A 27,937-nucleotide genomic window follows, 5' to 3' on the forward strand; every position below is an offset into this window, starting at 1 on the left:
CTGGAAGAGCAGCCAGTGCTCTTATGCATTGAGCCATCCCTACACCTCCCACACTTGATTTTTGAGTGAGAAATTCTTACTTCTTTCGTGCCGCATTAGCTGGATTGAGTTACGTCATCGCTCTGCATTGTGGAAATTAATAAGCACTGGGCCCTTTAGTTTCAGCTCCAGAATTTGTCTTTGAACATGGCTATCAAACTTACCTGCCCACGGAGAGCAGCGAAAACCAGACAGCCACCGTGATCTCGCTCCCTGCCAAGACACGTGCCAAAAAGCCCACAACGTCCCCTGTGCAGAAGAGACTGGGCTGCTGCTATCCAGGTAAAGGGGGCTCTGTACACCGCAAGGGCAGACAGGGTTTGTAGGATTTGTTTTAATGGCAGGGAGGCTGGGTCCTGACTCTGTAGCTCAACCAGACCTGGAATTCACTATACTACTTTGGTGGGCCTCGAACTCGTGATTCTCCTGCCTCAGCCTCCTACCTGCTGGAATTAGAGGCCTCAGTCATGGTGCCCAGCTTCTTGGTGAATTTTTTTATTCCTTAAGGTTTATGAGTGTAAGTCTGCACGTGTGTGTAAGCCTATACCCCCCCACACACACGTGTGTCTGATGCCCAGAAGAGGGCATGGAACTCTCTGGAAATAGAGTCACAGATGGTTGTGAGCTTCCGTGTGGGGGCTGGGCACCAAACCTGGGTCCTCCAGAAGAGCAGCCTGTGTGCTAACCGCTGCACCATCTCCAGTCCTGGTTCTTACGAATCTTCAGTCTTCTCTAAATAAGAGAGTCAAGCATTTGTCTGCCTGATGACTGTCTTTCTAGCCTATGGGCCATGTTGTAAAACAGTGGTTCTCAACCTTCCTAACACTGCCACCTTTTATTTAATATAGTTCCTCATGTGGCGGTGACCCCCAGCCATAAAACTATCTCTCTGCTACCTTATAGCTATAATTTTCGCTACTGTTATGAATCATCATGTAAATATCTGATATGCAGGATCCCAAGGAAGTCACGACCCACAGGTTGAGAACCACTGTGCTAAAGTATGCGTCCATGTGTCATCATTCTGCAGGTTTTTTTGGTTTTTGGGTTTGGGGGGGAGTTGGGTTTTTTGTTTTGTTTTGTTTTGGATTCTTCAAGACAGGGTTTCTCTGTGTAACAGCCCTGGCTGTCCTGGAACTCATTCTGTAGACCAGGCTGACCTTGAACTCACAGAGATTCACCTGCTTCTGCCACCCAAGTGCTGGGATTAAAGGCCTGCGCCACCACTGCCTGGCCTCCTTTTGGTTTTGAGGTTGTATCAGATCAATACTGTACTGTGCCTGGCATGTGTTGTCGGTGTCTTTCCTGTGTTGCTGGCCGTCTCCCCGTGGTGTGGCAAGTCGACCACTTGGGTTTTCTCCGGACTCTTCCGTTGGCTTTTTCAGGTTGCCAGTTCAAGACTGCCTACGGCATGAAGGACATGGAGCGCCACCTGAAGATCCATACGGGTAAGTGACGTCATTCGCTAGGTAGGGTACCCTGAACACCTACCCAGCGAGAAGCTGGGGACATGTGACAAGGCCCAAACCTCACAGAGGTCAAAGGAACATAGGTACAAAATAAATAAAGATACAGTTTGTACATGTGATTATGGCAGAAACATATCTAAGCAATCAAAACCCAGCAGTAAGCCAATCCAAGCACTTGGGAGGCAGAGGCAGGCAGATCTCTCTGAGCTTGAGGCGAGCCTGGTCTACAGAGTGAGTTCCAGGACAGTCAGGGCTACACAGAGAAATCCTGTCCATCCCCCCTACCCCCTCCAAAAAAAAAAAATGAAAACAAAAACATCAGTGGAGAACGTGAGCACTGAGCCAGAGGCCAGAAACTGTCATGGCCACGTGAGCCATCCACATGAGAACTGATGCCATGGTTAATTCGCATTGGATGCAGATGGCATTCTGTGGGAGACGTAAGTGTCCTGTATGATACCACATTAGTAAAGAGAGAGGAGAGTGTTTGTTTGTTTGTGTCCAGTGCTGGGGTTAAACCAGGGGATAGATGAGCTTTGTTTTTTTGGTCATTTGATTTGTTGCTAGTGCTGATTGTTTAGAAAAGAGCTCACTATGTAGCTCAGGCTATACTAAAATTCATTATATAGCCTGGGCTTGCTTCCACTTCTCCATACCCCTGCATCACTGGGGTCATAGGTGCTCATCACCACGCCTGGCCAAGGACAGCGGTTTTCCCACAGCTGCTTTCTTTACTCGTGACACAAAGCACGGAAAGGGGAGCCTAAGGCTTTAGAACAGCAGAAAGGGCCAGAGGATGGCTCAGCTGGAAAAGGAGCTTGCCACCAAGCCTGATGACCTGAGTTCAATCCCTAGGACCCATGTGGTGAAATGGGAGAACCAGTTTGGGAACTTTGGAACATTGTTCTCTGACCTCTGTGTACACTTTGTGATCCACATGCTCAAGTGTGAACACAAGCACACACACACACACACACCGCACATGCACATACCACACACACACCGCACACGCACCACACACATGCACGCGCGCACACACGCACGTACTATACACATACCGCACATGCACACACCACACACAATTTTTAATGTAACCAAATTTTTAAAGGAGAGAAAAACATCAATGCTTAGAAAAAGGAGAATTAAGTGGGGGTATTTTAATTTTCTTGATACAGTCAACCCTCAGGATTGCTTTCAGGGAGCCCCCTCTTCCCAGAGATGCCAGAAGCTAAGGATGTTCACATCCTTAGGGAAGATGAGGCCGCGTATGTACAGTGCCCACATTCACCCTCCGGGTACCCACTGCACTGCAGAGGACTGACCCTTCCCACCAGAATGCCAGCCCCACACTCTCTGTCTTCTCAGTGTGGTTATTGCTTATGCTCCAAATACCATTTGCTCTGCAGCCATTTGAATGCCCAGTTGGAGGGCCCTGTGGCTCCAGAAGCCAGCTTGCATGCTATTATGGTTTCCAGATGTTGCGGATAAAGAATTGCTGCCAGGCGGCTTTAGAGGAAGTCTGAGAGGTTCCCGGTCAAGTGACCCAGAGGTGTAAATTCCAAAGGGAAGCGTCCAGAAGCGAGGGAGCAACAGGTCTTCTCACATTCCCTCTGCTGGGCAGCCTCAGCCCTTTGAAAGCTCAAACAGCTAATAGCTATCAGCTGTGACCCATGAGTGGCACTGGGGTCACTGTCCTGTCTGCTGGGACTCACACGGTCACATGGACTTATTCTAATTACCGAAATATTAACTTTCATAAGCAAGCAGTGCCCCCCGCACTTATGGGCTGCGTGGGTTAGGGTTTCATTGAGTAAATTGCACACATTATCAGTGACAACTGGGGAAACTGAGTCAGAGTATAAGTGAAGACATATTGGTTACTTTATTGGTGCTGTAGGATGTCCAACTAATGCCACTGGAAGGAAGGGAGGTGGGGAGGGAGGGAGGAAGGAAGGAAGGAAGGAAGGAAGGAAGGAAGGAAGGAAGGAAGATAAAGACAAATAAAAGACAGGATAAGAGTAAAAGTCCCTACTTAGAACTTGTCACTTCCTAATATACCTCAAAGTCACCAACCTTTGTAGTCCATGCTGCAATATTCTGAATTTTTGCATGCAGATATAAGGCCTAAGACACACTAACAAATTATTTTATTTATTTTATTCTTTTGGAGACAGGGTCTCACTATATAGCTATTGCTGTCCTAAAACTCTCTATATAGACCAGGCTGACCTCATACTCACAGAGCTCTGCCTGCCTCTGCCTCTGCCTCTGCCTCCCTGGGATTAAAGGCATGTGCTACTATGCCCAGCTCCAGACACATGATTTTATTTTCTCTTATTAAACAAATATTATATTCTTGTCCCCACTTAATATTGTGTGTCTTTATTATTTTTAAACTTTATTGTGTGCGTGTATGTGTGTACACACATCCTCATATGCCCACTGCTTTATCCGTGTGGAGGTCAGAGGTCAACTATCATAATCTGTTCTTTCTTGCCACTTGTGGTTCCCAGGAATTAAACTTGGATCACCAAACTTGATGGCAGATGCCTGTGACCCTCTAGAGCCATCTCAACATTTGCATGTCTTTGCATTCATGTGTGTGTGTGCGTGTGTGTGTGTGTGTGTATGTGTACGCGCACACGCATGTGCTTCATTCTCTTTCCTGGTCGACTGGGGAATTGATTCAGTAATTTACAGCCCATCCATAAAGTAAAATCGCTCAGCCTCAGCTGCTTAATGGTGTGGAAATGACAGGAAGGACTACATGAGCCAAACGAAGTCAACAGGGAGTGGAGTAGAATCTGCTTGAAAAGCCAGGGAGTCCTGGATTCTAGTCCCAGCTTTGTGAAGAGGAGGAAGTGAAGTAGTCCACGGACAGGACAATAGAGCGTGAAGGGTCTGAATCAGTGCGAGGGACTAGGGACGTGGCTCGCGTGGTAGGAATGGCATCAGTGAGGCATGGTGCATGCTCGCATTCCCAACGCTGTGCAGGCAGTGGCTGAAGTTCAGGGTCATGCTTGGCTTCTTGGCAAGTCCAGAGCCAACCTGGGATGCACGAAACTGCCACAGATAAAAAGGAAGACACTGGCTGGCAGAGGTTTTTGTACTAGATACACACATCTACAAAAACTAATTAATTAATTAAAAAGAGGTGAGACTGTTGCCCAGTTATAGAACACTTGCCTAGCAATCCGAGACCCTAGCTTATTCCCTAACCACACGTACATGCACACACACATACATGGACACGGACACACGCACGCACATGCACACACGTACACACACACACGCACCTCTGCACTGGTGAGGTGGTTCAGTGGGTAAAGGTGCTTGCTGACAAGCCTGAAGACATTATAAATGAGTTCGATTCCCAAGACCCACATGGTAGGGGAGAGAACCAACTCGTGCAGGTTGCCCTCTGACCTCACATGCCACGGTATGCACAGGCCCACACAGAGAAATATCAACATACACACACTTAATAAATAGGACCCTCCAGGTCAGAAGTGAGCAGTTGCTTATGTGTTGACATCTGCCATCAAGGGTCAGATTAAACTGCTTTAACAGAGAGACCTAAACAGTACCTATGCCAAGATGAGGAAGCAGACAGTGGAAAAGGCAGGCCACGCGGGCCCAAGACTAAAAAAGGAACGGATAGAAGAGAGATGGCTGTTTCCCTTTACACTAATGTCCTTCAGTGCATCTGTGTCTGTAGAATAAAGTAATACTTTAATATTGGAAAGATTTAAATGTCAAAAAATGCAGTAAAAGAAAATATGCTAAGTCAGGTATGGTGGTGTACCCCTTTAACCCCAGCTCTTGGGAAGCAGAGTGAGGCGGATCTCTGTGAGTTCGAGGCTAGCCTGGTCTACGGAGCATGTTCCAGGGCTACATAGTGAGATCCTGTCTCAAAAAGAAAAAAGCACAATAATCAAAGTTAATAAGATAATAGAAGTCAGGTGATGAGTGCTTGGCCCCAAATAGAACGTTTATACAAGACCCCAGAAAGCTCAGGGAACATCGAGTAAAGGGGTCAGAAATAGCCAGAAGGTAAGCAGAAAGGCTTCTACATTCTTGTTTTAAAGCCTGGCATAGTGAGGCATGCCTCTTAACACCAGCACCTAGAAACTGGAGGTGGGGCAAGTTCAAGGCCAGCCTGGGCTACAGGGATCCCTGTCCAGAAACAACAAAATATTTTTTAGTTGCTGTATACTTTTTAGCTAATAAGGAATTCCTAATCATCTTGGGAAAAATGTTTGAAATCTCTTAATAAGCCACACAGCAGAGCCACCACGCCACGGCCCAGCTTTCTAAACCACCCCAGGGGCCTGCAGGTTGACCCTCCCCGAAGGTATCGGGAGTCAACATTAACTTCTCAATCTTGTTTCCCGTCACGGCTTGCGTGTACACCCAAAGGTGACAAACCCCACAAGTGTGAGGTGTGCGGGAAGTGCTTCAGCCGGAAGGACAAGCTGAAAACGCACATGCGCTGCCACACGGGCGTCAAGCCCTACAAGTGCAAGACGTGCGACTACGCCGCGGCCGACAGCAGCAGCCTCAACAAGCACCTGCGCATCCACTCGGACGAGCGGCCCTTCAAGTGCCAGATCTGCCCCTACGCCAGCCGCAACTCCAGCCAGCTCACCGTGCACCTGCGCTCTCACACGGGTAAGTCACGCCGCGCGCCGCCCCTAATCCCAGCGCGGGCACCTGCCGGTCCGTGGGCAGCTGGGAAAGAGGGAGTTGGGGCCGGGGCTGGTGGGTTAGAGCACTTGCCAGCATGCACAGGACTGCATCCCCGGCACCGCTTCACAGGAGTGGTGGCACACACCTGTAACCCCAGCACCGGAGAAGTGGCAGCAAGGAGGATCAGGAGTTTTAGACCAGTCTGGGCTATGAGACCTGGTCTCTGAACTGATTTTTGGAAATTATCTTTAATTCATGACCTGGAGGTTTGACTCTATTGACAGTATAAAGTCCAGGGTTCCGTCCCCAGGACCACATAAACCAGATGTGGCGAGCCTGTAATTTCAACACTGGAGAGGTGGAGGCAGGAGGATCGGGGGTTCTAATCATCCTCAGCCACATATCAGGTTCATGGCCAACCTGGGCTGAAGGGAAACCATGTTTCTAAAACCTAAATTTAAAAAAACAAACAAACGTTGTTGTTGTTGTTGTTATTTTTAATTCTGGCTGGGGGTGTGGTTCCTGTGGTAGCGTCCTTACCTAGCATGTGTGAGACCCTGGGTTCAGTCCCTAGCACCACATAAACAAGCCAGGCTTGGTGGCAAGAGCCTGTTACCTCAGCACTCCAGAGGTGGAGACAGGAGGGTCAGAAGGTCATCCTTGGCTGTGTCCAGAGTACGAGGCTAACCTGGGCTACGTGCTCATGGAAACAGTTTTAAAGGCACTGGGGTAGCCGACCCTCCTTCCGTTTGCCTTCTCTCCTGCGTGAAAGAACCTGTCCCAGTAACACAGGAGCAGCTGTGCAGCCGTCCATCGCCTTCCGTGTGTTTTTATGGAACTCATATGTGCGGGGCTGAGGGGCTATATTCCATGAAATAGATACAGTGGGTTTTTCATAATCGTCCGAGTTACAGTCGGTAAAGCCACTTTTAAATGTTGCACTGACGTGTTCAGACTAGCGCGCTTTAATCGGGAAGCACGCAGCAAGGGCTGGGGTATGGCTCCATGGTGACTCTTGCCTGACCCACCAGAGGCCCTGGGTTGCATCCTCAGTGGCGCTCCTTGCAACCCTGGAGACATCACCCTGTCTCCATGGTGTATTGTGTCACATCCTTCAGGTTCACAGGCGTTGCTATTGGTATTGGCTTGGCTTAACCACGTGTGTGGAAAGGCTTCTGCCTACCTCTGCCCGGGAGCCACTGAATGCGGGCTTGGTGGCTGTGCATTGGTCTCATCTGGGGTGATCAGACTGTACCCCGTCTATCTCTGACCCTCCTCTCAGGCCTGTGGGCTAGCCCAGGTGTAGCGCCTACACTACAGGACGGTACGCGAGCCGGGAAAGGGGCGGGGGATTTAAACACATACGCACACAGGCAAGAATGCCCCCTTTATTGTGTTCCAGGGCAGCTTATATAGGGTTTCTTAACTGCTAGCCACGCCCCAACCAAACCCACCAGAAACCACTTCCCTGCCATCAGGAGCTCCTGAGGGTCTCGTGCTCAGAGCAGCTGCAAACACAGGAAAAGAAGTTGTTCTGCTCAGAGCAGCTGCAAGCATTGGAAAACAAGTTGTTTACAGGAAATTCAGGGTCTGGGGGTCCGCCGCCCCTAACACCCAGGCTTGGCTTCGTCATGGTCGCCACACAGGAACAGGCAGGCAAGCCCATGTGGAAGCCCACTGAGCCTCGGATTGCATGTGTCCACAAACACGTTGGCACCTAAAGCAAGTCACAGGCTGGATCTGGTGTCAGGGATGGGCTCAAGCTCACCCATGGGGCGGCCACCACCAGATTACATGGCAAGGGACAGGGACAGGAGAGGAATGAAGGTTTAGTACCATGCATGCAGACAGTCACCGACCACACCCATGACCACCACCACCTTTGTCCCCACCATCAGGACAGGAGAGGAATGAAGGTTTAGTACCATGCATGCAGACAGTCACTGACCACGCCCACGACCACCACCTTTGTCCCTACCATCAGGTTCATCTCTGACATTCACACCATATCCATGACCCCCATGAATCTCACCCAGCCATAGGATCACACCAAGAGACAGGGATTGAGTGAGGCCCCTCAGGTCAGAAAGGATAAGAAGTCTGGTTGTGGCATTCTGGAGCCCCAACATTGGCAGTAATCCTGTTTGGGGAATGGTGAGGATGAGAGCCTTATCTGTGCCTAGTCCCACACATGTCTAAAATCTCTCGTGGCATATTCCCCCGGATCCCTTTGTTCAGGCTTGGTTGGCGGCGAGTAGTGTCTAGCTGCGGCTCATAACCCTGCCTACTCGGGACATCCTCTCAGGCTATATTCTGGACCACTTCTAAAGACTTGGCCTCCCAAGACTGCCACTCCTGCTTGCTACCTACAGAAGGGGCATGCCGGGTACACATGCATGCTACCCGCAGAAGAGGGTGTCCAGATATACATGCATGTTGCCCACAGAAGGGGTGCACAGGTACACATGCATGCTGCCCACAGAAGAGGGTATCCAGATATACATGCATGCTACCCGCAGAAGGGGTGCACAGGTACACATGCATGCAAAGGCCAGGGAGGATCCTTTTCCTTTTTGTTTTAGTGGAGACTGGTGTCCCTTGTGCTACTGGATCTGCCTTTAAAACTTGAGTTCCCTGAGCTGGGAATGGTGGTGCAGGCGCACACCTTTAATACCAGCACTCGGAAGGCAGAGACAGGTGGATCTGAGTTCGAGGGCAACCTGGTCTACAGAGTGAGTTCCATGACAGGCAGGGCTACATAGAGAAGCCCTGTCCCAAAGAAGAAGAAGAAAAGAAAAAAAAAAAAAACTTTGAGTTTCCCATTTATTTGTATGATTTAAAACTAGCTGTGGGGCAGGCATCCTGCCTCTCTAGACTCAGTTGTAGACATTTCTTCCTCTGACACTGAGGTGATGCAAGGAGAGCAGGAGAATTCTGGGGAGGAGGAAGTTGATTTCTCCCACTCCTGCCCAGATCACTGAAGCTGCAGGATGTGAGCTGCCCCACTGAAAAAGATACTGAGCCACATGGCTAAAATAGATCAGAAAAATGGGTTAATCAAGATGTGAGAGTTAGCTAATAAGTAGCCTGACCTAACAGGCCAATCAGCTTTATTTAAAACATGATTGACAGAATACAGACAATTCTCCCGCACCACTGAGGGAGCTGGGGGGCTCCTGGTGCCAGTGTAATCCCTTTGGAGGTGTACACAGAATCTTACACAAGGGTTTCCCTTTCTCATTTGGTCCTTGTTCAGAGGTTGATCTTGGTCCCCGTGCCTTTGTCTAACTTTAAAAGATAGTTGGAGGGGGACTAGAGAGATAGCTCAGTGGCTAAAAACTTCCAGAGGACCTGGGTTCAATTCCCAGCACCTACATGGCAGCTCACAACTGTCTGTAACTCCAGGATCTGAAAACCTCACCCTGGCAAAACACCAATGCACATAAATGAAAGTAAATAAGTTATTTAAAAAAAAAAAAAAGCTAGCTGGAGGCCCTGGAGAGATGACTCAGTGGTTAAGGGTGCTTGCTACTCTCCCAGAGGACCAAAGTCTAGCACCCACATCAGGCAGCTTACAACTGGCCACCTATACTCCAGCTTCAGCGGATCCACAGTCCTCGCCTAGACTTCATGGTTACATGCACCACACACACGTTTGCATGTACACACAGACACATGTACATAAGTAAAAACTTCAGTGTTCTGTTTTGTGTGGAAACTAGGTTTCACCATGGAGATCCACCTGCCTCTGCCTCCCAAATGCTGAGATTAAAGGCATGTGCCACCATGCCTGACTAAAGTAAATTTTTTAAAGAGCTAGTAGGAAATGACTTCCAAGGATGCCGACAACAGGTTATGTCTAGAAAATCCTTGCTTTTCCCTCCACACTCTGCTTGGAACCCAGTGGGCTCTTTAGTGAACTGCCTTCTGGGACCAATCATTGCACCCTCCAAGCCCAAGCTGCTGGCTGTCTGTTTACCAGTGTACGGATTGAATAACTTTAGCGGCTGGGTCTGAATGTCTACTGTCACTGTGAACTATCATTTTTGCGGCTTGATTCCCAAACCTATGCTGAAGATATGGGTTCTCTAGGTCCCTAATAACCTACCCTCCCCCAAACCTCTGCACGTAGCAATATCCTCCATTCTCGTGCTGGGGAGCAGCTGAGGTCCCTGTAGGTAACTCTGTCTACAGCTGGGCTTTCAGTCTGAGAAGCTGCTGTGACGAAGGTCACTGTGCCCTGGGCTGGAGTGATCCACCTCTGCACCACATGTCTGTCGTCATTCTCCTGGGACCAGCGGGCTAGCAAGGAGCGACCTTCTCATGATGTGTGAGCAAGACATTCCCAAAGACAGAGCCGTTCCAAAGTGCCTAGCGGGCCTTGTTTTCTGTCATCCCAGCACTCAGGAAGTAGAGGCGGGAGGATCAGGGTCATCCTCAGCTATGTAACCAGTTTAAGGCCATCCTGGGCTACATGAGACCCTGTCTCAACACCCCCCTACCAAACAAGTAATGACAATAATAATAGTAATAATAATAATTATTATTATTTGTGTCAAGTCTGGTTGCTCCTGCTCAATGGTGTTGGCTGAATCCAGGGACCTTTGAGCCCAATGTGGGTCACAGCATGTCGCTCTGCCCTGTGCAGTGAGCTTATGTAATTGTACAGGAGTCAGAGGACACAAAGAGGGACGGGAGGTGGGAGAATGGGGGGTATTTGTGTGATCTTTGCAGCAGGCTAGGACACTAACATAACTGGCACCCAGTCTGTTGTCTGGAGTCTGTTCTGTCTTCAGCTCCATTTCTTCAATCTGATTCTTCCTGGTGACTCACACCCAAAAACCAAGTACCTGACTGAGGCAGGGGGATCAAGAGCTCATAGCCTGGGCTAAGGAGTCGGTTCAGTAGATAAACTACTTGCTACGGACATAGCACGGGGTGGGTGAGGATGGTGGCCTGCCTGTAATTCCTGCACTCGGGAAGAGGGAATGGGGAATCCCTGGTGCAAGCTGACTAGCCAGACTAACGAAATAGGCAAGCTTCAAGTTCCCTGAGAGACCCTGCCTCAGTAAATAAAACGGATAGTGATGGGGAAAGACATTGACGTCAACCTCTGGCCTCCACACATATACTCACACATGTGAACACACACAGTCACACACAAAATAAATAAATAAAGTATGCACAAAGTGAAGAGGAAATTAAAGATTCAGAGCCAACCAGGGCTACACAGCGGTTTCTGATCTCACACAACACCATCAGAAGTCCACTTGGGATCACGGGGTTGAACCCATATTTGTGGCATCTTTAGAGTGTGATAGAAAGGCGTGTTGCCTAACGTTTTAAATGTGTGCCGGTTATGTGTCGTCTCCACGGAGTGTTCTTTTTGTTCTCTATCCGCCTGTGACACTCGTCCAGCTGTGAGTTACAGTGTTATTCCACCTGGTGTTCTGTGCCGCCGACCACTTTGCTTACCGCTGAGAGTCAGAAAGCGCTGTGGATTTAAACACAACTGTCTGCTGCTCATTCGCTCTTCAGCATTCCTTAAGTTCTGCTTTCTGGGTCGCTGGGGGCGGAGGGCGTGGTCATTGGCACTGAAGAGCTTACCATAGGGCTTTGACCGGTATACTCCATTTAAGAAATAAATTTAGAACCGGGCAGTGGTGGAGCACACCTTTAATCCCAGCACTGGGGAGGTAGAGGCAGGCGGATCTCTGTGAGTTCAAGACCAACCTGATCCATAGAGACAGTTCCAGGACAGCCAAGGTTACACAAGAAACTCTGTATCAAAGGAAGGAAGGAAGAAAAGGGGGAAGGGAGGAATTTCAGGCTAGAGAGATGGCTCAGTGGGTAAAAGTGCTTGCTGCCTGCCACATGACCTCAGTCCTCAGGACCCACTTGGTGAAAGGAGAGACTGGCTCCCACAAGTTGTCATCTGAGCACCCCACCACACACACCATCACTCAATCAGTAAATAATTAATGTGATTTTAATGCATCCAGATATAATAAAAAGAAAGTTAAGAAATGTTTATTGGGTCAGAGTGATGGCTCAGCTGTTAAGAGCACCTGCTGCCCTTGCAGAGGGGCTGGGTTTGATCCCCAACACAATTATATGATGGCTCACCACCCTGTAACTCCAGTTACAGGGGATCTGGATCTGTCTTCCGGCCTCTGTGGGTACTGCACACAGTGGTGCACAAACAAAACACCTATACACACATAATAAATCATTTTTAAAACATTAGTGATTAAAGAAAGAATAGTCGGGGTACAGGGGAGTACGTCTGTAATCCCGGCACTTTGGGGGAGGCCAAAAACAGGAATTTAAGGTCACCTTCAGCTAGGGAGTTAGAGGCTAGCCTGGGCTACAAGAGCCCCTGTCTCAAAAAAAAAATCACAATCTCTAGAAAAGAGTTGTTAGCTCTGTGACCTAGCTATGAGATTTGGTTCTGGATTGTTGGTTTTTTTTTTTTTCCTGGTTTTCGTCACTAATGGAATTGATGGGGAGAAGAACAAATGGAAATGTCTGTCATTCCACTCTGAGCAAATGCTATGAACTTGTCGCCCAGGGGACTCACGGGGTTTCAAAGCCGTCAAAGTGGCTGAGCAAAATTAAATTTTGTGTTTACCTGTCTAGAAGCTACTGTAATTCCGAGACCCGCCGCTAGGTGGCGATGGAATCGCTGCTAAGGTACATACGACTCACTAAAATTCTTTCAGTGGTTTTAATAGCCATCTTAATGTAGTTGGTTTCTTCTGTATTCCTGGTTTTATTTTAGTTTGTGCATTTGAAACTTCCTGTAGAAAGGTTCTGTGAGTTTCACAAACTGCCGCAAGGGGGCAACATTGTTTGAAGGCAGGGGGAAAGCTAATGTTTACTGAAAACCCATTTGGGAGCCTGGGTTATGATGGTTCAGTCTGTGTCTACCACTGAAGCACTCATGTGAAAAGCTGGCCATAGTGGCAGACACGTAATCCTGAACTAGAAGCAGAGGCAGGAGGACTCCAAAGGCTCACTGGCAGCTAGCTAGCCTAACCTACTGGTTGGGCTCAGGCTAATGAGAGACCCTGTCTTAAAAAACACAAAGTAGGATCTGGCAGTTGTAGCCCACCCCTTGAATCAGAGCACTTGGGAGGCAGAGAAAGGTGGATCTCCGAGTTCAAAGCCAGCCTGGTCTACAGAGTGAGTTCCAGGTCAGCCAGGGCTACACAGAAACCTTGTCTCGAAGAAAACAGAAACACCAAGTAGACAGCTCCTAAGGAGCCATGCTTGAGGCTGATCTCTGGCGCGCACACACACACACACACACACACACACACACACACCCTGCATTTGCATAAATTAAAAAGACTTCTTAGGAATGCCTGGGGCTTTAGGGGCCAAGTAGCCACTGGCACAACAGCTCATCCATGGTGGCTGTTTTCATCTTCCTTCTATTGCTGTGATTAATGTCATGACCCGAGGCAACTTGAGAGAAGAAAGGGCTCACACTTCCCAGGTCCCAGCCATCACTGAGGAAAGTCAGGGCAGGAACAGAAGCAGAAATCATGAGGAAAGCTGGCTCGCTCTCCGGATTCTGCTCTGCTAGCTTTCCTGTAGAGTTCAGGTTCACCTAGGGACAGTGGTGCCCAACAGTGGCCCGGGCCCTCCCACATCCATTCTCAATCAAGACAGTGCCTCACAAGCTTAGCAGGTCTTCAGGTGAGGGTCTCAAGTGACTCTGGGTTGAGCCAATAAAACTAACCAGGAAAATGGCCACGTGGCAGTAAACAGGTGTAAACAGCTACACTGCCCTAACATGGCTGCGGCCTGGGTTCAGTCTTCAGCACAGGAGGAGAATGACTGTCCCTGATCCAATAGCTTTATTTATAAAACTATCAGTGGCCAGGGTCTAGGCCACAGCCTGAAGCTTCCCACTTCCGGTTCAGGAGTTAGCATGCCTAATGGTCAGGGTAATGGACCATGGGAAGTATTTGTTGTCTCGTTCAGGCATCTTGGTTTCCTGTGATTGTGTTAAATTGACCCCTGCAGCCTCTAGTTGAATGCATTAGGCAGCTCAGGATGACGTCATTGGCCACCTACCAAAAAGTGAAGCCTGATCACAGTCTTCAGAGGGCCCGGCCTGAGAGTGTGTGCATGGCTTGCACAATCAACTCATCACCTTGCTCCGGAGTCACGTGTGTGGTGACCACGAGTGAGTTACGCGGGTTCAGGGCCCCCTCATTTGTAGAGTAGTGCTCAGACCAACGTCAGCAATGGCTCCTGCCTTGTAGGGGTGTTGCCAACAGGGACAGTCTCACCCTGTTGTGTGCTTGCCATGGCTCCAACCATCCAGAATCAACTTAAAACTCTGCAACACGGTTAGCTCACTTGCTTAAACCATCGTGGCTGTGCTTGGGAAGCACCTTGGCTGATAAGAGCTCTTGGCTCCTAGATTTCACATAACAATAGCAGCCATGTTGGCCGGTTGTGATCCCAGCCCTGGGCTAGCAGAGACAGGTGGATCCCTGAGGTTCAGTGGCCAGCCTGATTTAGTTTGTGAACTCCAATGAGAGACCCTGTCTCAAAGAAGGTAGACAGCATTCCCGAGGGTAACACCCAAGGTTGTCCTTAGATACACACACACACACACACACACACTGTACACATGAAAACACACTGCTCAAGAGCAAGCGGCTTGTTTGATGATCGCTGCCTCCACTAATTTGGACCCGGCATTCATCCAGTAAATGAGTTTGGGATATCCCAGACACTTAGATGTTTACAATTACACTCTCCCGACTCATCTCTCAGCAAATACAAACTAAAAAGAACAAAACAAAACAAAACAGAAAACAAAAAATCAAGCACCTGAATTCTGCAACTTCCCAAGTAGAGAGCACAGTAAGGGAAGAGTAAATCTTGTGCAATAAACACGTCTCTATTCATGAAAATCTGCAAGAACTATCTGCAATGTTCCCATCACCCGGGGGGGGGGGGGGAGGGGTGCTCACGAGTGCAGCCTGGCGCTGACCCGTTGGAAATGTGTTCGTAGGTCTGGGACGGCACTCATTTCAGTCCAAATCCAGAAGGACGCAGAGCCTTGGAGCTGTCAGCTCCTAAGTAGGCGATGAAGGTGTATGTAAAATTAGAAATGAAATCATTTTTTAAAAACAATTATAAGAAAAAATTAACAATTATAAGGAAGCCAGGTATAGGATGTAATAGTGCTTGCCTTTAATCCCAGCACTGGGGAGGCAGAACAGGCAGATCTCTGTGAGTTGGGGGCCAGCCTGGTCCTGGAACTTGCTCTGTAGACCCGCTGGCCTCGAACTCACAGATATCCTCCTGTCTCCGTGTCGCAAGCATTGGGATTAATGCAGATTCTATTCAAGACATTTAAATGGCTCTTTGTCCCCCATATCTGGGTTTTCTAGCGATGGATCTGTGATGGCATCACAGTGATGACTCAGTTTGGGTACCTAAAAGAATCCCAAGGGCTGCTGGGAACTGCGGTGAGGAGCGACCAGTCTCCTGCCTTGCTATAAGCCATTTTCTTGTGTGTGCTTCGGGGGGATCCTTGTTGATCCTTGTTGTTGTTAACCTGTTCTTATGGAAACTCACCTTGTGTTGACAGGGGACGCCCCCTTCCAGTGCTGGCTCTGTAGTGCCAAGTTCAAAATCAGCTCCGACTTGAAAAGGCACATGCGCGTGCACTCGGGGGAGAAGCCTTTCAAATGTGAGTTCTGCAACGTCCGCTGCACCATGAAGGGGAACCTCAAGTCGCACATCCGCATCAAACACAGCGGCAACAACTTCAAGTGCCCGCACTGCGACTTCCTGGGGGACAGCAAATCAACCCTGCGGAAGCACAGCCGCCTGCACCAGTCGGAGCACCCGGAAAAGTGTCCGGAATGCAGCTACTCCTGTTCCAGCAAGGCCGCGCTGCGCGTGCACGAGCGCATCCATTGCACTGAGCGCCCGTTCAAGTGCAACTACTGCAGCTTCGACACCAAGCAACCCAGTAACCTGAGCAAACATATGAAGAAGTTCCACGCGGACATGCTCAAAACTGAGGCCCCCGAGAGGAAGGACACCGGCAGGCAGAGCAGCCGGCAGGTGACCAAGCTGGATGCCAAGAAGACGTTCCACTGTGACATATGCGACGCCTCGTTCATGCGGGAGGACTCGCTCCGCAGCCACAAGAGACAGCACAGTGAGTACCACGACAGTAAGAACTCGGACGTGACGGTCGTGCAGCTTCACCTTGACCCCAGCAAGCAGCCGGCTGCGCCCCTCACTGTGGAGCATCTCCAGGTACCCCTCCAGACCAGCCAGGTGTCTCAGTTCAGCGAGGGAAGGGTCAAGATCATCGTGGGGCATCAGGTACCTCAGACTAACACTATCGTCCAAGCGGCTGCGGCTGCTGTCAACATCGTGCCCCCCACCCTGGTAGCCCAGACCCCAGAGGAGCTCCCGGGGAATGGCCGCCTGCAGATCCTACGCCAGGTCAGTCTCATCGCCCCTCCTCAGCCTTCTGGGTGTCCTGGTGAAGCAGGTGCCCTGAGTCAGCCAACCGTTCTGCTGACCACCCATGACCAGACAGTGGGGACCACCCTGCAGCAGAGTCTGATCCCCACCACCGCAGCTGGGAACCAGGAAGGCACAGGAAACCAGACGTTCATTGCCAGTTCCGGCATCACTTGCTCGGACTTGGAAGGCCTTAACGCTCTGATTCAGGAGGGAACTGCAGAAGTGACTGTGGTGAGCGACGGAGGCCAGAGCATCACGGTGGCCACCACAGCGCCCTCTATATTCTCCTCTCAGCAAGAACTGCCCAAGCAGACTTATTCCATCATCCATGGGGCTGCACACCCTGCCCTGCTCTGCCCGGCTGATTCTATACCAGATTAGTACTTCAGATATTCTAAACATTCTGGGGTGGAGGGGGTTGCTATCAGAGAAACTACAAGAAGAATGTTGTAAGAGGCCCCTGGCTCCTCGTAATTGTATTTTATATGGTTTATGTAATTTTTTAACAGAGAAACAACATGGAGACCATCCTGATTCCTCCTTCAAGCTGTTACATTGTCTTCAAGGTTGCCAAGGCAATAGGCGTCGGAGCTCACTGTGTGAGGGACTAGATGTGTTTGTTTGTTAACAGTTTGATTTCCCATCTTCCAGATTTGGTTCTCCAACTGGAATAAAGGTGTTTGGGTTTGGGGTTTCCAGTGCACTCTGTTTGTATAGTAGGTGATGGTACTTAGCTTCCTGGGAGCCCCTTTCCAGAATTACAGACATATACAGAGTCCCGAGTACTTGTGTAGTGCATAGATCCCAATTTGTCCCTCCATAGATCCAAGTCTATGTCAGACCATTTCTAACAAGAGTGTTGGAGATGGGGCTCTGAAAGGAACAGTGTCCTAACGCCTGGTTAAAATATATTCCCTAGTGATAGTTTGTTACAGCTCCACATGGGTATAGGATTGTGAAATTTAACTTAGTTTGTAAAGATGTGTGAGTGTGTGTGTGTGTGTGTGTGTATGCGCACGCGCATGTGTGCGTGCATGAGAGTGGGTACCCACAGGGGCCAGAAAGGGCGTCAGATCCCGCTGGAGCTGGAGCTACCAGTGATTGTGAGCTGGCTTGGGTTCTGGCAAACAAACTTGAGTCAGTGCACGTACGCTTTGTAACCAACTCCCCAGCCCTGCAGACTGTTCTGTCATCACGGGGAACTTGGGACAGCTGGGGTCTGGGGTTTTCTCATAAATACTTCCCTCCTTCAGCTACGTCTAATACATTCGATGCTTCAAGTGACCCAAACTTCTTCGCCTTTATTTTTGTTTTTGAGACAAGGTCTCACTCTGTAGCCCAGGCTGGCCTCAAATTCAAGGCCCAGAGGATTGGCCTTCTGCCTCCTGGGATTCCAGGCCTGCATACTGCTCACCACATGTGGCTCCCACCCAACTGTTCTTTGAAACTTCAGATCTCATGATGGTCCTCGTGTTTCTGTTTAGATGTAAATAGGGTGTAGTATCCTAGTAAGGTTTGACTGGGTTTTCCAAGACGTGGTTTCTTAAATGTCTCTCTCTGCTCAGGGTCTAAAGAAAGAAGCATTACGTTGTTGAGAAGCATGAGCCACTCTGAGAAATTCAAATTTCCCTTTTGAATTGAAATGACATTTGGCCACTAGGTGGCGCCAAAGAGCAAGTCAGAAAGACCAAAGATGTTAAAAGTAGGAATGATGTCTCTGATTTCCAGGGTAGGACTGTCACTCACTATTAAAAAACAAAACAAAACAAAAACTTAGGGGTCAGGCGACGGTGGTATACACCTTTAATCCCAGCACTCTTGGAAGGCAAATCTCTGTGAGTTCGAGGCCAGCCTGGTCTACAGCGCGAGTTCGGTAGACCGAGAAACCCTCTGGGGGTGGGGAGGAGTGCTCATGCAACCATCTCACTTTTATATAAAGAGATGACCTGTTTGGGGTAGTAAACTGGGGAAATACAGAACACATTACTGTTTGAAACTTTATGGGCTGAGTCAATAGTGTGCTTGCCTAACATGCAGGAAGGTCTGGGCTCCGTCCCCACGCCCATCCCACAGTTGCGCGCTTGTGAGCTCATGGTCTCAGTGGTCTGGAATTAAAGGTAGGAGGATCACAAATTCAAAGTTAACTTCAAGCATGTAGCAAGTCGAAGACCAAGCTGGGGGATGGGGGCGGGGGGACAGGATAACACACCCTTAAATGCAAAGTTCAAGTCCCCTGGCGAGCCTTAGAGCTGGGTTTGTCTCCTTCCTATATTTTCTGGGTTATTGATATCTGCTGAGCACATTCCTTTTTTTTTTTTTCTGGTTTTTGGTGTTTGAAGACAGGGTTTTTCTGTAAACCAGGCTGGTCTCTAACTCAGAGATCCGCCTGCCTCTGCCTTCCAAGTGCTGGGATTAAATGGGTGTGCCACCACCACCTGACCTGAGCACAATTATTACTTCTGGGTCTCCACTCTTCGTCAGAAGTTCTCTATTTTGATATGAGCAATAATAATAACTTTCTTATTCTAATGTATGTAAAATACAGGAAATTTCATAGTGCACAAGGTTAGAAATCCATGGGTCCACTTCCCCTATATTCATATCCGGAGACGTAAATGCCGTACCCTTCCCCTAAGGTCTCATACCCGGAAACTTCGTAAATCCCGTATTCCTCTTGTCGCGTGTCTCCTCATGTCTCTTACCCGGAGACGTAAATGCCGTACCCTTCCCCTAAGGTCTCATACCCGGAAATGTTGTAAATCGTCTCCGTCTCTTCACGTCTCATATCCAGAGATGTAAATGCCGCACCCTTCCCCGAACGTCCGGCTGTCTTGCTGTTTGTTTTAGGGAGTTGTTAGAAGGAAATGGAATCCAGGAGCTAAAGCCATGTTCCGTAGTTTTTAAGTAGTTCAAATTTGGGAAGGGATTTTGGTTCTGCTCCCTAATGTTAATGGTTTGGGTCTGAGAATGTGACTTGGAAAATATGTGGGGTTTGTAATTATTTCTTTTGTGTGTAAGTAGGTGTGTCTGAGCACCCAGTGGTCACGTCAGAGGACAATTTGCAGGAGTCAGGTCCCTCCTTCCGATGTAGGGAAAAATCCAGTCAGGTTATGAAGCTCGGCAGCAAGTGCCTGACCTATGGAGCCATCTTGCCCGCCCTGGTTTTGTTTTCATTTGGGTTTTATCTTGTTCATATTTTTTCTTAAATATTTATTCACTTTTATTTTATATGTTTTAAGTGTTTTGACAGCATACATATCTGTGTACTGTGTGCATGCAGTACCCGTGGAGGCCAGAAGAGGGCGGGAGCCAAAGTCTGGAAATTTAAATACAGGTAAAATGGGTTTTCAAGCCTTCCTGAGCCACAGTGAGCTTATGTAAGTGCTGACTTTCCGTCCTTGTAAGCATGAACACGCCTCTCCCTGTGCCAGCCCCATGTTCCCTCAGGCCAGGAGTGATTAAGGGGCCTGCCTTAGGTTCACCAGGGCACCTTAATCTGTTTAGGTGCCGTAATAAAGTGCAGAGGACTGGGTAGCTCTCAAACAACAGCGAATCCTTTCTTATAATCTTAGAGACTAAGAAGTCTGAGGCTGAAGCGCCAGGGTGGAGCTCAGCGTGTGGGAAAGACTTTTCTCACAGACACATCTTCCAGCTTCATCTTCCTCGGGTGTTCCTGGTGTCTCTTATCTGTTTTAAATGATATTTGTATTTATTCCTTGAAAATGTCATGCACTTACACAGTGTGCCGTGACTATACCCACCGCCCATGGGGTCTCTTAGGGAAGGACACTAATCCATGTAGTAGGGCCCCACCCTCATAACCTAATCATGGCCCTTCCAACACAGGATTCTGAAGATAAGCAGACACTGTAGCACAACAGACAGGGCAGAGGAGGAGAGGGCAATTAGATCATGTCAAGCCGACCCCACAAGCCCCTCATGCCTACTCCCCACTTTTTCCCTTGTCAGCCAAGAATATGACTTTCTGTCTCTTTAAGGCTGTGCTGTATGGAGCGGACGGTGTTTGTTTATTTTTGAGACAGGGTCTCAAGTAGCCCAGGTTGGCTTTGGATTCTCTATGTAGCCAAGGATAGCCTTGAACTCGTGATCCCCACTGCCTCCACCTCCTGAGTGCAGAGAGAAGAGCTGGGAGGCACCAGTTCTTTTGATGCTGGGGATGGAACCAGGGCTTTGTGCATGCGAGATGAGTGCTGTACCAACTGCGCTGCAGCCCCAGCCCAGGCAGCCACTTTATAAAATTCTTTATTATTATGTGGGAGTGTGGGGTACCTGCGTGCCACAGTGTGCATGTGCAGATCAGAGGACACCTTTGTGGGGTTGGTTTTCTCCTTCTGCTGTGGGTTTTCTGACGATTGAACTCGGTGTGTCAGGCTTGAGGGGCAAAGACTTTTACAAAGCCCCTAATCACCTTGCCAGCCCGGCCCCCCAACTATTTCTTCTTTATTTAAAATAACGTATGGATGAGAGTGTGAACTGATAAAGCCCATGTGACACTCTGGGGACCTTGTTATAAAGCAGATTCTGATCTCTGCTTCTCTTGTTTGAGCCACCCAGGGAGCTGGTTCAGGGCAGATTCAGGGTATGGAGAGGCGTCTATGCATGGACCGAGAATCCCGTGCAGGAATGTACATACCTGCATTGCTCATAATTACCATGTCGGAGAGCGTCCTTTGGCAGAGCAAGGCGCACAGTGTGGTGTGCTCACACGCTGGATTACGGGGGGAATGAAAACAGTCACGGCTGCCTGTGGTAACATGCTGAATCACACGCTCCAGATTCCGCGCACGGAAAACACTCAATGAAGAAGGCAAGACTGTGCAGCATATCATTTAGGTGATGGAATTCATAAGTGAAGCTTACAAAAAAAAAAAAAAAATCAGAGGTAGTGGAAGAGGCTGGCAGAGGAGGGAGAGCTGATGGGTTTGCCGAATCCAAGAATGTGCCACGCCTCGAGACGGAAGGGAGTCTCAAAGGCGGGTTAGGCTTCCTCGTGTGTTTGGAGGCTGGGGGGGGGGGGTGTTGTCCTGAAACGACATGGTTATCATTTTTACGTGTAAGCCAATTTTATTGTTTAAATTGTTGAAAAATTTAAAGCCCAAAGAGGCGGCTATTACAGAGCACCCAAGTTCAGTTCCCAGCGCCCATAGTATGCTGCTCCCGTTGCCTGGAACTCCAGCCCCAGGAGAATCCGACGCCTTCTCCTGGACTCCAGGACACCTGTGTTTGTGTGCACATACCTCTACGCAGACATGTAGACAGACATAGACACGCAATTAAAATAAATATTTTAAAAATTTGTTTTTAACGGTGGGCTCCTTTTTACTCGGATGAGCCACTTAAGTGACGAGGACACCTTTGAGAGTTTAACAAGCGGTGAGCCAGCAACACGACTGGCGCACTACAGATAAAATAAACCAGGGTAATGGTTTTAAATTTAAAAAACAAAGGTATGTGTGATGTGTGTAGATGTTCTGCTGTGTGTGTGTTTGTGCACATGCATGTCCTATGGAGACCAGACAAGGCTGTCAGTCAGGTTCCCGACACTGGAGGCACAGATGGTGTGAGCAGTCATGTGGGCGCTGGGAATTGAACCTGGGTCCTCTGGAAGAGCAGCCCGTGCTCTTAACTGCTGAGCCATCTCTCCAGCCACCCCTACCTTTTGAAAAACCTTTTAAAATTTCTTGCTGAAAACTTAAAAGATTGTGAAGAGATTTATACAATATGTCATTCACTCAACCACAACTTCACTGCCCTTCTCCACCCCTCCCCCCTGCCTTCTCATCCCCAGGACAAATCACAGGCCACCTCTCAGGCCTCTCCTGTATTTCAAAGTGTCTCTAAATGTGTTTGCAAGATCTGTGTTGTGTTTTGTACACTATTGTGTGTGTTTATATACATATACACATCTACACAGTGGTGTCACATGTACACTGTTGTGTGTGTTTATATGCGTATACACATCCACACAGAGGTGTCACGTGCATGCTCCCTGTCCTTCGGCTGTCTGTACTTGATACATCCCGAAGCTGGTGTGACCATCCGGGAATTCACAGCTCAGAAGAGCAGTGTCAGCTGTGCTTGCTTGCTTCGGGTCCATTTCCGTGGAAAACTCTTATCTGGTTAAGTGGGACTGAGCTACAGTTGAGTGTTAGCTTTTATTATAGGGAAGTCGAACACTCACCCGAGCATTATGAACAATTAGTGACGTGTAGATGGCTGTCATCGCCTCCGCGGCAGACACCGTCTGTGCTCCGTCCGTCACAGTCACCCTAACTGTGGCGGCATTGTCATTTCGTTGATGATAAGTGGGAAACAAATGACAGCTTTCAAAGCTCGCACAGGGAGCTGGGGCAATGGCTCAGTGGGCAGCGTGTCTGTTCTACAAGCCTGAGGGCCTGAGTTTGAATCCCCAGCACCCGCATACAAAGCCGGTACCTGCAACCCCAACATTGGAGGTGTGGCAGATTGATCCTGAGAGCTCACTGGCCAAATGAGGAGGGATTTCTGTTTGTTTGGTTGTTGTTTATCGAGAGACCCTGTCTCAAGACAAGAAGGCCACGGGCGATAAGGAAAGACACTGGGCATTCTATTCTGGCCCACGTGCCACACACACACCACAGAGGGGCCAGCAGAGTCTTCTCAGAAGTCAGAACTGTGCTTTTTATCTCTTGGCAAAATACTTGAGTTTTGAAAAGCCATGGGATCCCATTATTTTGCTTTGGTCAACTGATCACTACAGTGCAAATGACTTGGCTTTCTCCGTGACCATGTTCTCCGTGTACAGCCTGACCACCTGGGAAGAGGAGGCCGTGGGTCTGCCCAGAATGGAATGAGGAAGTAACTCCAGCAGCTGTCAGGACTGTGAAAATGTAGGTTTGGCCGTGGGACCCTGTGAGACAGTGCTGCAGGAAAGAGGGAGGGTGTCACCTGTATGGACACGGACACACACACACACACACACTCCCGTGTTGGAACTCAGTGGCAGAGTTCTCCCGTCTGCTACGATGTCATCTCAAACCTTCAGAGGTTGGAAGTGACTTCCTCTTCAGGTGAATTTGCAAAAGCCTCTGATTGTCAGGAAGGATCAGCTGCAGCCCGGGGTGCTTGCTGCACCGACCTAGATTGGGTCTCTTAGGTCTGTGTAAAAATGAGCATGGTCCATGGACAAACCTGTATCTCCATCATCTGGGAGAGGAGAGAGGAGACAAGAACGGACTGCCGGGACTTGCTGTCTGCCAGCCTGACTTCAGGTTCAATGAGAGTAAAAGCAACAGACCAGGACACCTGGTGTTCTCCTCTAGCCTCTGGACATGTGTGACCTGGATACATATGTTCAGACATACCACACACACACACACACACACACACACACACACACTCAGAATTATCAGCTAGATTTAAACAAACAAAAACCAGTTGATAGGAAAAACTGGGTGAAAGGTAACAACCATGGCTCCTGAGCATGGGCCCTGTGGTTCGTTTTCTATAATTTTTAGTAATGATCCTTGAAATCAAGTCATTAAAACTTGGTAATAAACTCAGCAATAAAATTTAGTAATGAAAGTAGAACTAGAACTTTGACCAGATGTCAAGTAGGCTTGGAACCCCAGCACTGAGCACTGGGGTAGAAGGATGGCTGGGCTCCATAGGAGACCCTGTCAGAAAGAGAAGAGGGAGAAGAGAAGGCAGGCAGACAGGCAAACAGACAGTCAAAGTGGATAGAACTTTAAGTAGACCTTATAAAATGGTATAACATCCTTTCAAAATGAAACTAAATGCTGGATATGGTGGCACATGCTTTTAAACTTTTTATTTTTATTTGATGTGTGTGGTTGTATCACCTGCATGTGTCCATGCACCACATTCCTGGTACCCATGGAGGCCAGAAGATGCCATCAGATCCTGGAAGCAGAGTCCCAGGTGATGGTGAGCCATCACTGGGAATCGAACCCAGGTCCTCCGGAAAAGTGGCAGGTGCTCTTTGCTGAGCCATCTCCCCAGTCCTGGTGGTGCACTCAGGAGGCAGAGGTAGACAGATCTCGGTGAGTTCAATTCAAGTGAGCCTGGTGCAGGTTGTGAGTTCCAGGCCATCCAGGGCTCCATAGTGAGACCCTGCCTCAATAAACAAATAATAATCAGTTCTTGCCATTTTATTGGTGGAAAATATAATTTCCTGATGCCTGATTAATAAAAACTCAGAGAGAGAAATTGGGGTTCAACCTGAAAAGTAAAACAGCCAGTCACTGGCTCTTACCTTAACCTCAGTCCTGAAAATGGCGATCCTGCCTCCAGGAATCTCAGAATGAGACTGTGGTTGAGAACTGTCTCCTCCCGTTTTATAATCATCACTAGGATTGGCATTAAAGGTATGCACTACCGGGATTAAAAGCATGCACTGGATGGTTTCTATGGCAACTAGTGTGGCTACTGGGATTAAAACAGTGGGGCTGTTTTGCTCTCAGATCTAAAGGCAAGCTTTATTTATTAAAATACAATTAAAATGACACTACATTTCCCCTTTTTATCTAAATTAAAAAAGAAGGCTATAACTAATATAAGAAAAACCATATTTTACAGTAAGTAAAATAACTATATACAATATACACAGGCAATAAATACATCAACAATGTCTAGTCCATTTGCATTTGACAAATTTAGAGAAAATACTCCATATTTATCCTATGTTGTGAGTCCAAAGTCTTGTACCTAATTTACTTTCTATCATAACTTGCTTTCTGCATCAGAAAAACAAGGAAAACTAATAACTATCTAGTCTTCAACTTCCTCAGAGACCCAAGAAGGAAATATTATTAACTGAGTAAGCAGGAAGTGCAAGCAAGGGACTTCCAAAAACTGTGAGTAATGACAGAAACAGCTGGCTGCCCGGACAGTCACGCAAAGTTCCTCTGCCACGAAAGAGCCAGTGGCTGGCGGTTTTACTTTTCTGGCCTTCAGGTTGAATGTCAATTGTTCTCTCTGGGTTTTTATTAATCGTGCTTCAATTTCCATCTTATTCTTTCTTGGAATCATACACACAGGGAAAAATGCGAATTACGATGCTATGAGTGACCGTTTTCATCAGTACAGTTAACAGAAGTGAGCCAGTTGGTAGCACTGTGTGTGGGAGGCTGTGTTGAGCCGTGGTCTCCTCTCCCTTGCTGGGATGGGGGACACTGGTGTGATCATTTTCTCATCCTCTCTCCTGGCATCCTAGGGTGGTGCTTGCATTCACTCGAGAGAAACCAGGACACTCTGAGGATGATCTTGAAAGCAGGCAGCCCAGTCCACACTAGCACAGGCCTGGCGGACGTGCAGCTGCCCAGGAGAGCAAGTGAATAAATCACAGTGTCCTCACCCCACGATCATCCTACAGGAGTCAAAGTGGATAAATACCGACAATATTCGCGAGACCTAGCCAAGCATGACGGCACCTGCCCTTAATCCCAGCACTCCGGAGGCAGAGGCAGGCCTATCTCTGAGTTCGAGAGTTCGAGGCCAGCCCAGTCTACGCAGCGAGTTCTAGGACATCCAGGGCTGCACAGAGAAATCATCCTATCTTGAAAAACCAGAAAAAAGAAAAGAGAGATCTTAGCAGATAGTACGCACTAAAGATGAGAAGTGGACTCCTGGGTCCTGTGAGAAGTCTGGGCAGGAAATGGGCTTGTCCATTGCCCGGGTATAACATAGTATCAAGCGTCTCCCGAGGTCACCCCAATGAACCCTTTTTCCAAGTTTCCTGAGGAGATTTCTGTCCTGAGGATTTTTGGTCCTGAGACAGTCCTGGGAGATACTAATCCAGAGCACAGTGGGTGTTTTCAAATCTGTCTGCTTGTGGGGCAGGGGGTTGGCTCAGCAGGTAAGGGGCACTAGACACCGCCCTGGCAACTTGGGTTGGAGTCTAGGAACCCATATGGTAGAAGGAGAGAACTGACTCCCACAGGTTTGCTTCTAGCCTACATGGGACACACACACAGACATACACACACACAGACATACACACACACACACACACACACACAGAGAGAGAGAGAGAGAGAGAGAGAGAGAGAGAGAGAGAGAGAAAGCCCTAGCTGGCCTAGAACTCACCACGTAGACAGGCTGGCCTTGAACACACAGAGATCCTCCTGCCTCTGCCTCCCAAGTGCTGGGATTAAGACAAGACACATGCCATTACACCTGACTGTAAGGGAAAAAAATGATGTAAAGAGTGTGGATGAGATAATGGCTCAGCAGTGCAGAGGACCAGAGCTCAGTCACAGCTCAGGACTCCCTGTAACCAGGGAAACCAATGCCTCTGGCCTCTGGAGACACGTGCATTCAAATGCACAGACCCACGAGACACACACACACACAGAGAATTTAAAAATTTTAAATGGTTCGGCAGAGGTATAGCTGCACACAGATAACAAAGAAAACTTTTATTAAATTATATCTTAGGGTTTAACCTTAAGTGAGTTCACCCAGCATTGCTTACACATACTTAATAAGACTGACACCCAGGAAACCGTAAGGAAGTTTAAGAAATCCAGCCCAGCCAGTGCCAGATACACACGGGTGCATCCCCTGCTGCTAAGCCCTCGGAGCCCATAAAGCCTCCTTTCCTTAACTTGTCACATTTGCCTTGATTTAAAAATACTGAGTCTCAGGTCCCCACTGCAGAATTCGCCACTGAGCGCGGCTGGGTCTTTCTGAGCCGTGGCCACCACGTGATTCTCAGGTTTGGGCAGGCTTGGGGCACAGCCCTGTTTTAAGTAACTTCCCAATGTGAAGAAAGTAAACACCTTGAGGGGACGTAGGTGGCTTTCCCGATCCTTGTTGGACGTCGTTCAGAAAGTGGAAGGAGGGGTCCCCCTCGGGTCTCCGCAAGGTCCCAGCTAGTCTGAGCACGAAAAGTCAATTAACCAAAACCCCCGGGAAGGTACCGTGCCTCAGTCACCCAGTGGGTGGGGCCTGCGTCCTGGCTGGCCCTAGAGGTCTCTCCTGTGTGGTCCTAGACCCTGAGTCCCGGGACAGGAACGCAGGGCAGAGTAAGAAGAGCACCAGTTGTAGGGCTCTCCTCGTGAACCCAGGACTTTCAGAATCTACTTTTTAATTTGTTACTGCATTTATTTGTGTTTGTGTCTGTGTGTGCTGTCCCATTTGTGGAGGTCAGAGGACATCTTACAGGGATGAGTTCTCTCCTACCACCCTGTGGGACAACTCAG

The 27,937-nt window shown here is 48.6% G+C and overlaps 1 protein-coding gene across 2 annotated transcripts in view; it reads left to right on the plus strand.

Moving 5' to 3' along the window:
- Zfp64 (ZFP64 zinc finger protein) overlaps positions 1–27,937 on the plus strand; it is a 60,512-nt gene that overhangs the window by 12,199 nt on the left and 20,376 nt on the right. The window contains exons 3-6 of one of the 2 annotated variants that reach the window (XM_048441166.3): positions 160–321; positions 1,425–1,487; positions 5,928–6,179; positions 15,817–17,406. In XM_048441166.3, the coding sequence (XP_048297123.3) occupies positions 160–321; positions 1,425–1,487; positions 5,928–6,179; positions 15,817–17,093 (1,754 nt within the window). In that variant the 3' untranslated portion in view covers positions 17,094–17,406. Of the gene's footprint in view, positions 1–159; positions 322–1,424; positions 1,488–5,927; positions 6,180–15,816; positions 17,407–27,937 lie in introns of those variants that run through there. The other variant, XM_048441167.3, reaches the window with a different exon arrangement.

The sequence above is a fragment of the Myodes glareolus genome, chromosome 10, assembly GCF_982192425.1.
Source record: "Myodes glareolus chromosome 10, mMyoGla1.1, whole genome shotgun sequence".
Classification (NCBI taxonomy): Eukaryota; Metazoa; Chordata; class Mammalia; order Rodentia; family Cricetidae; genus Myodes; species Myodes glareolus.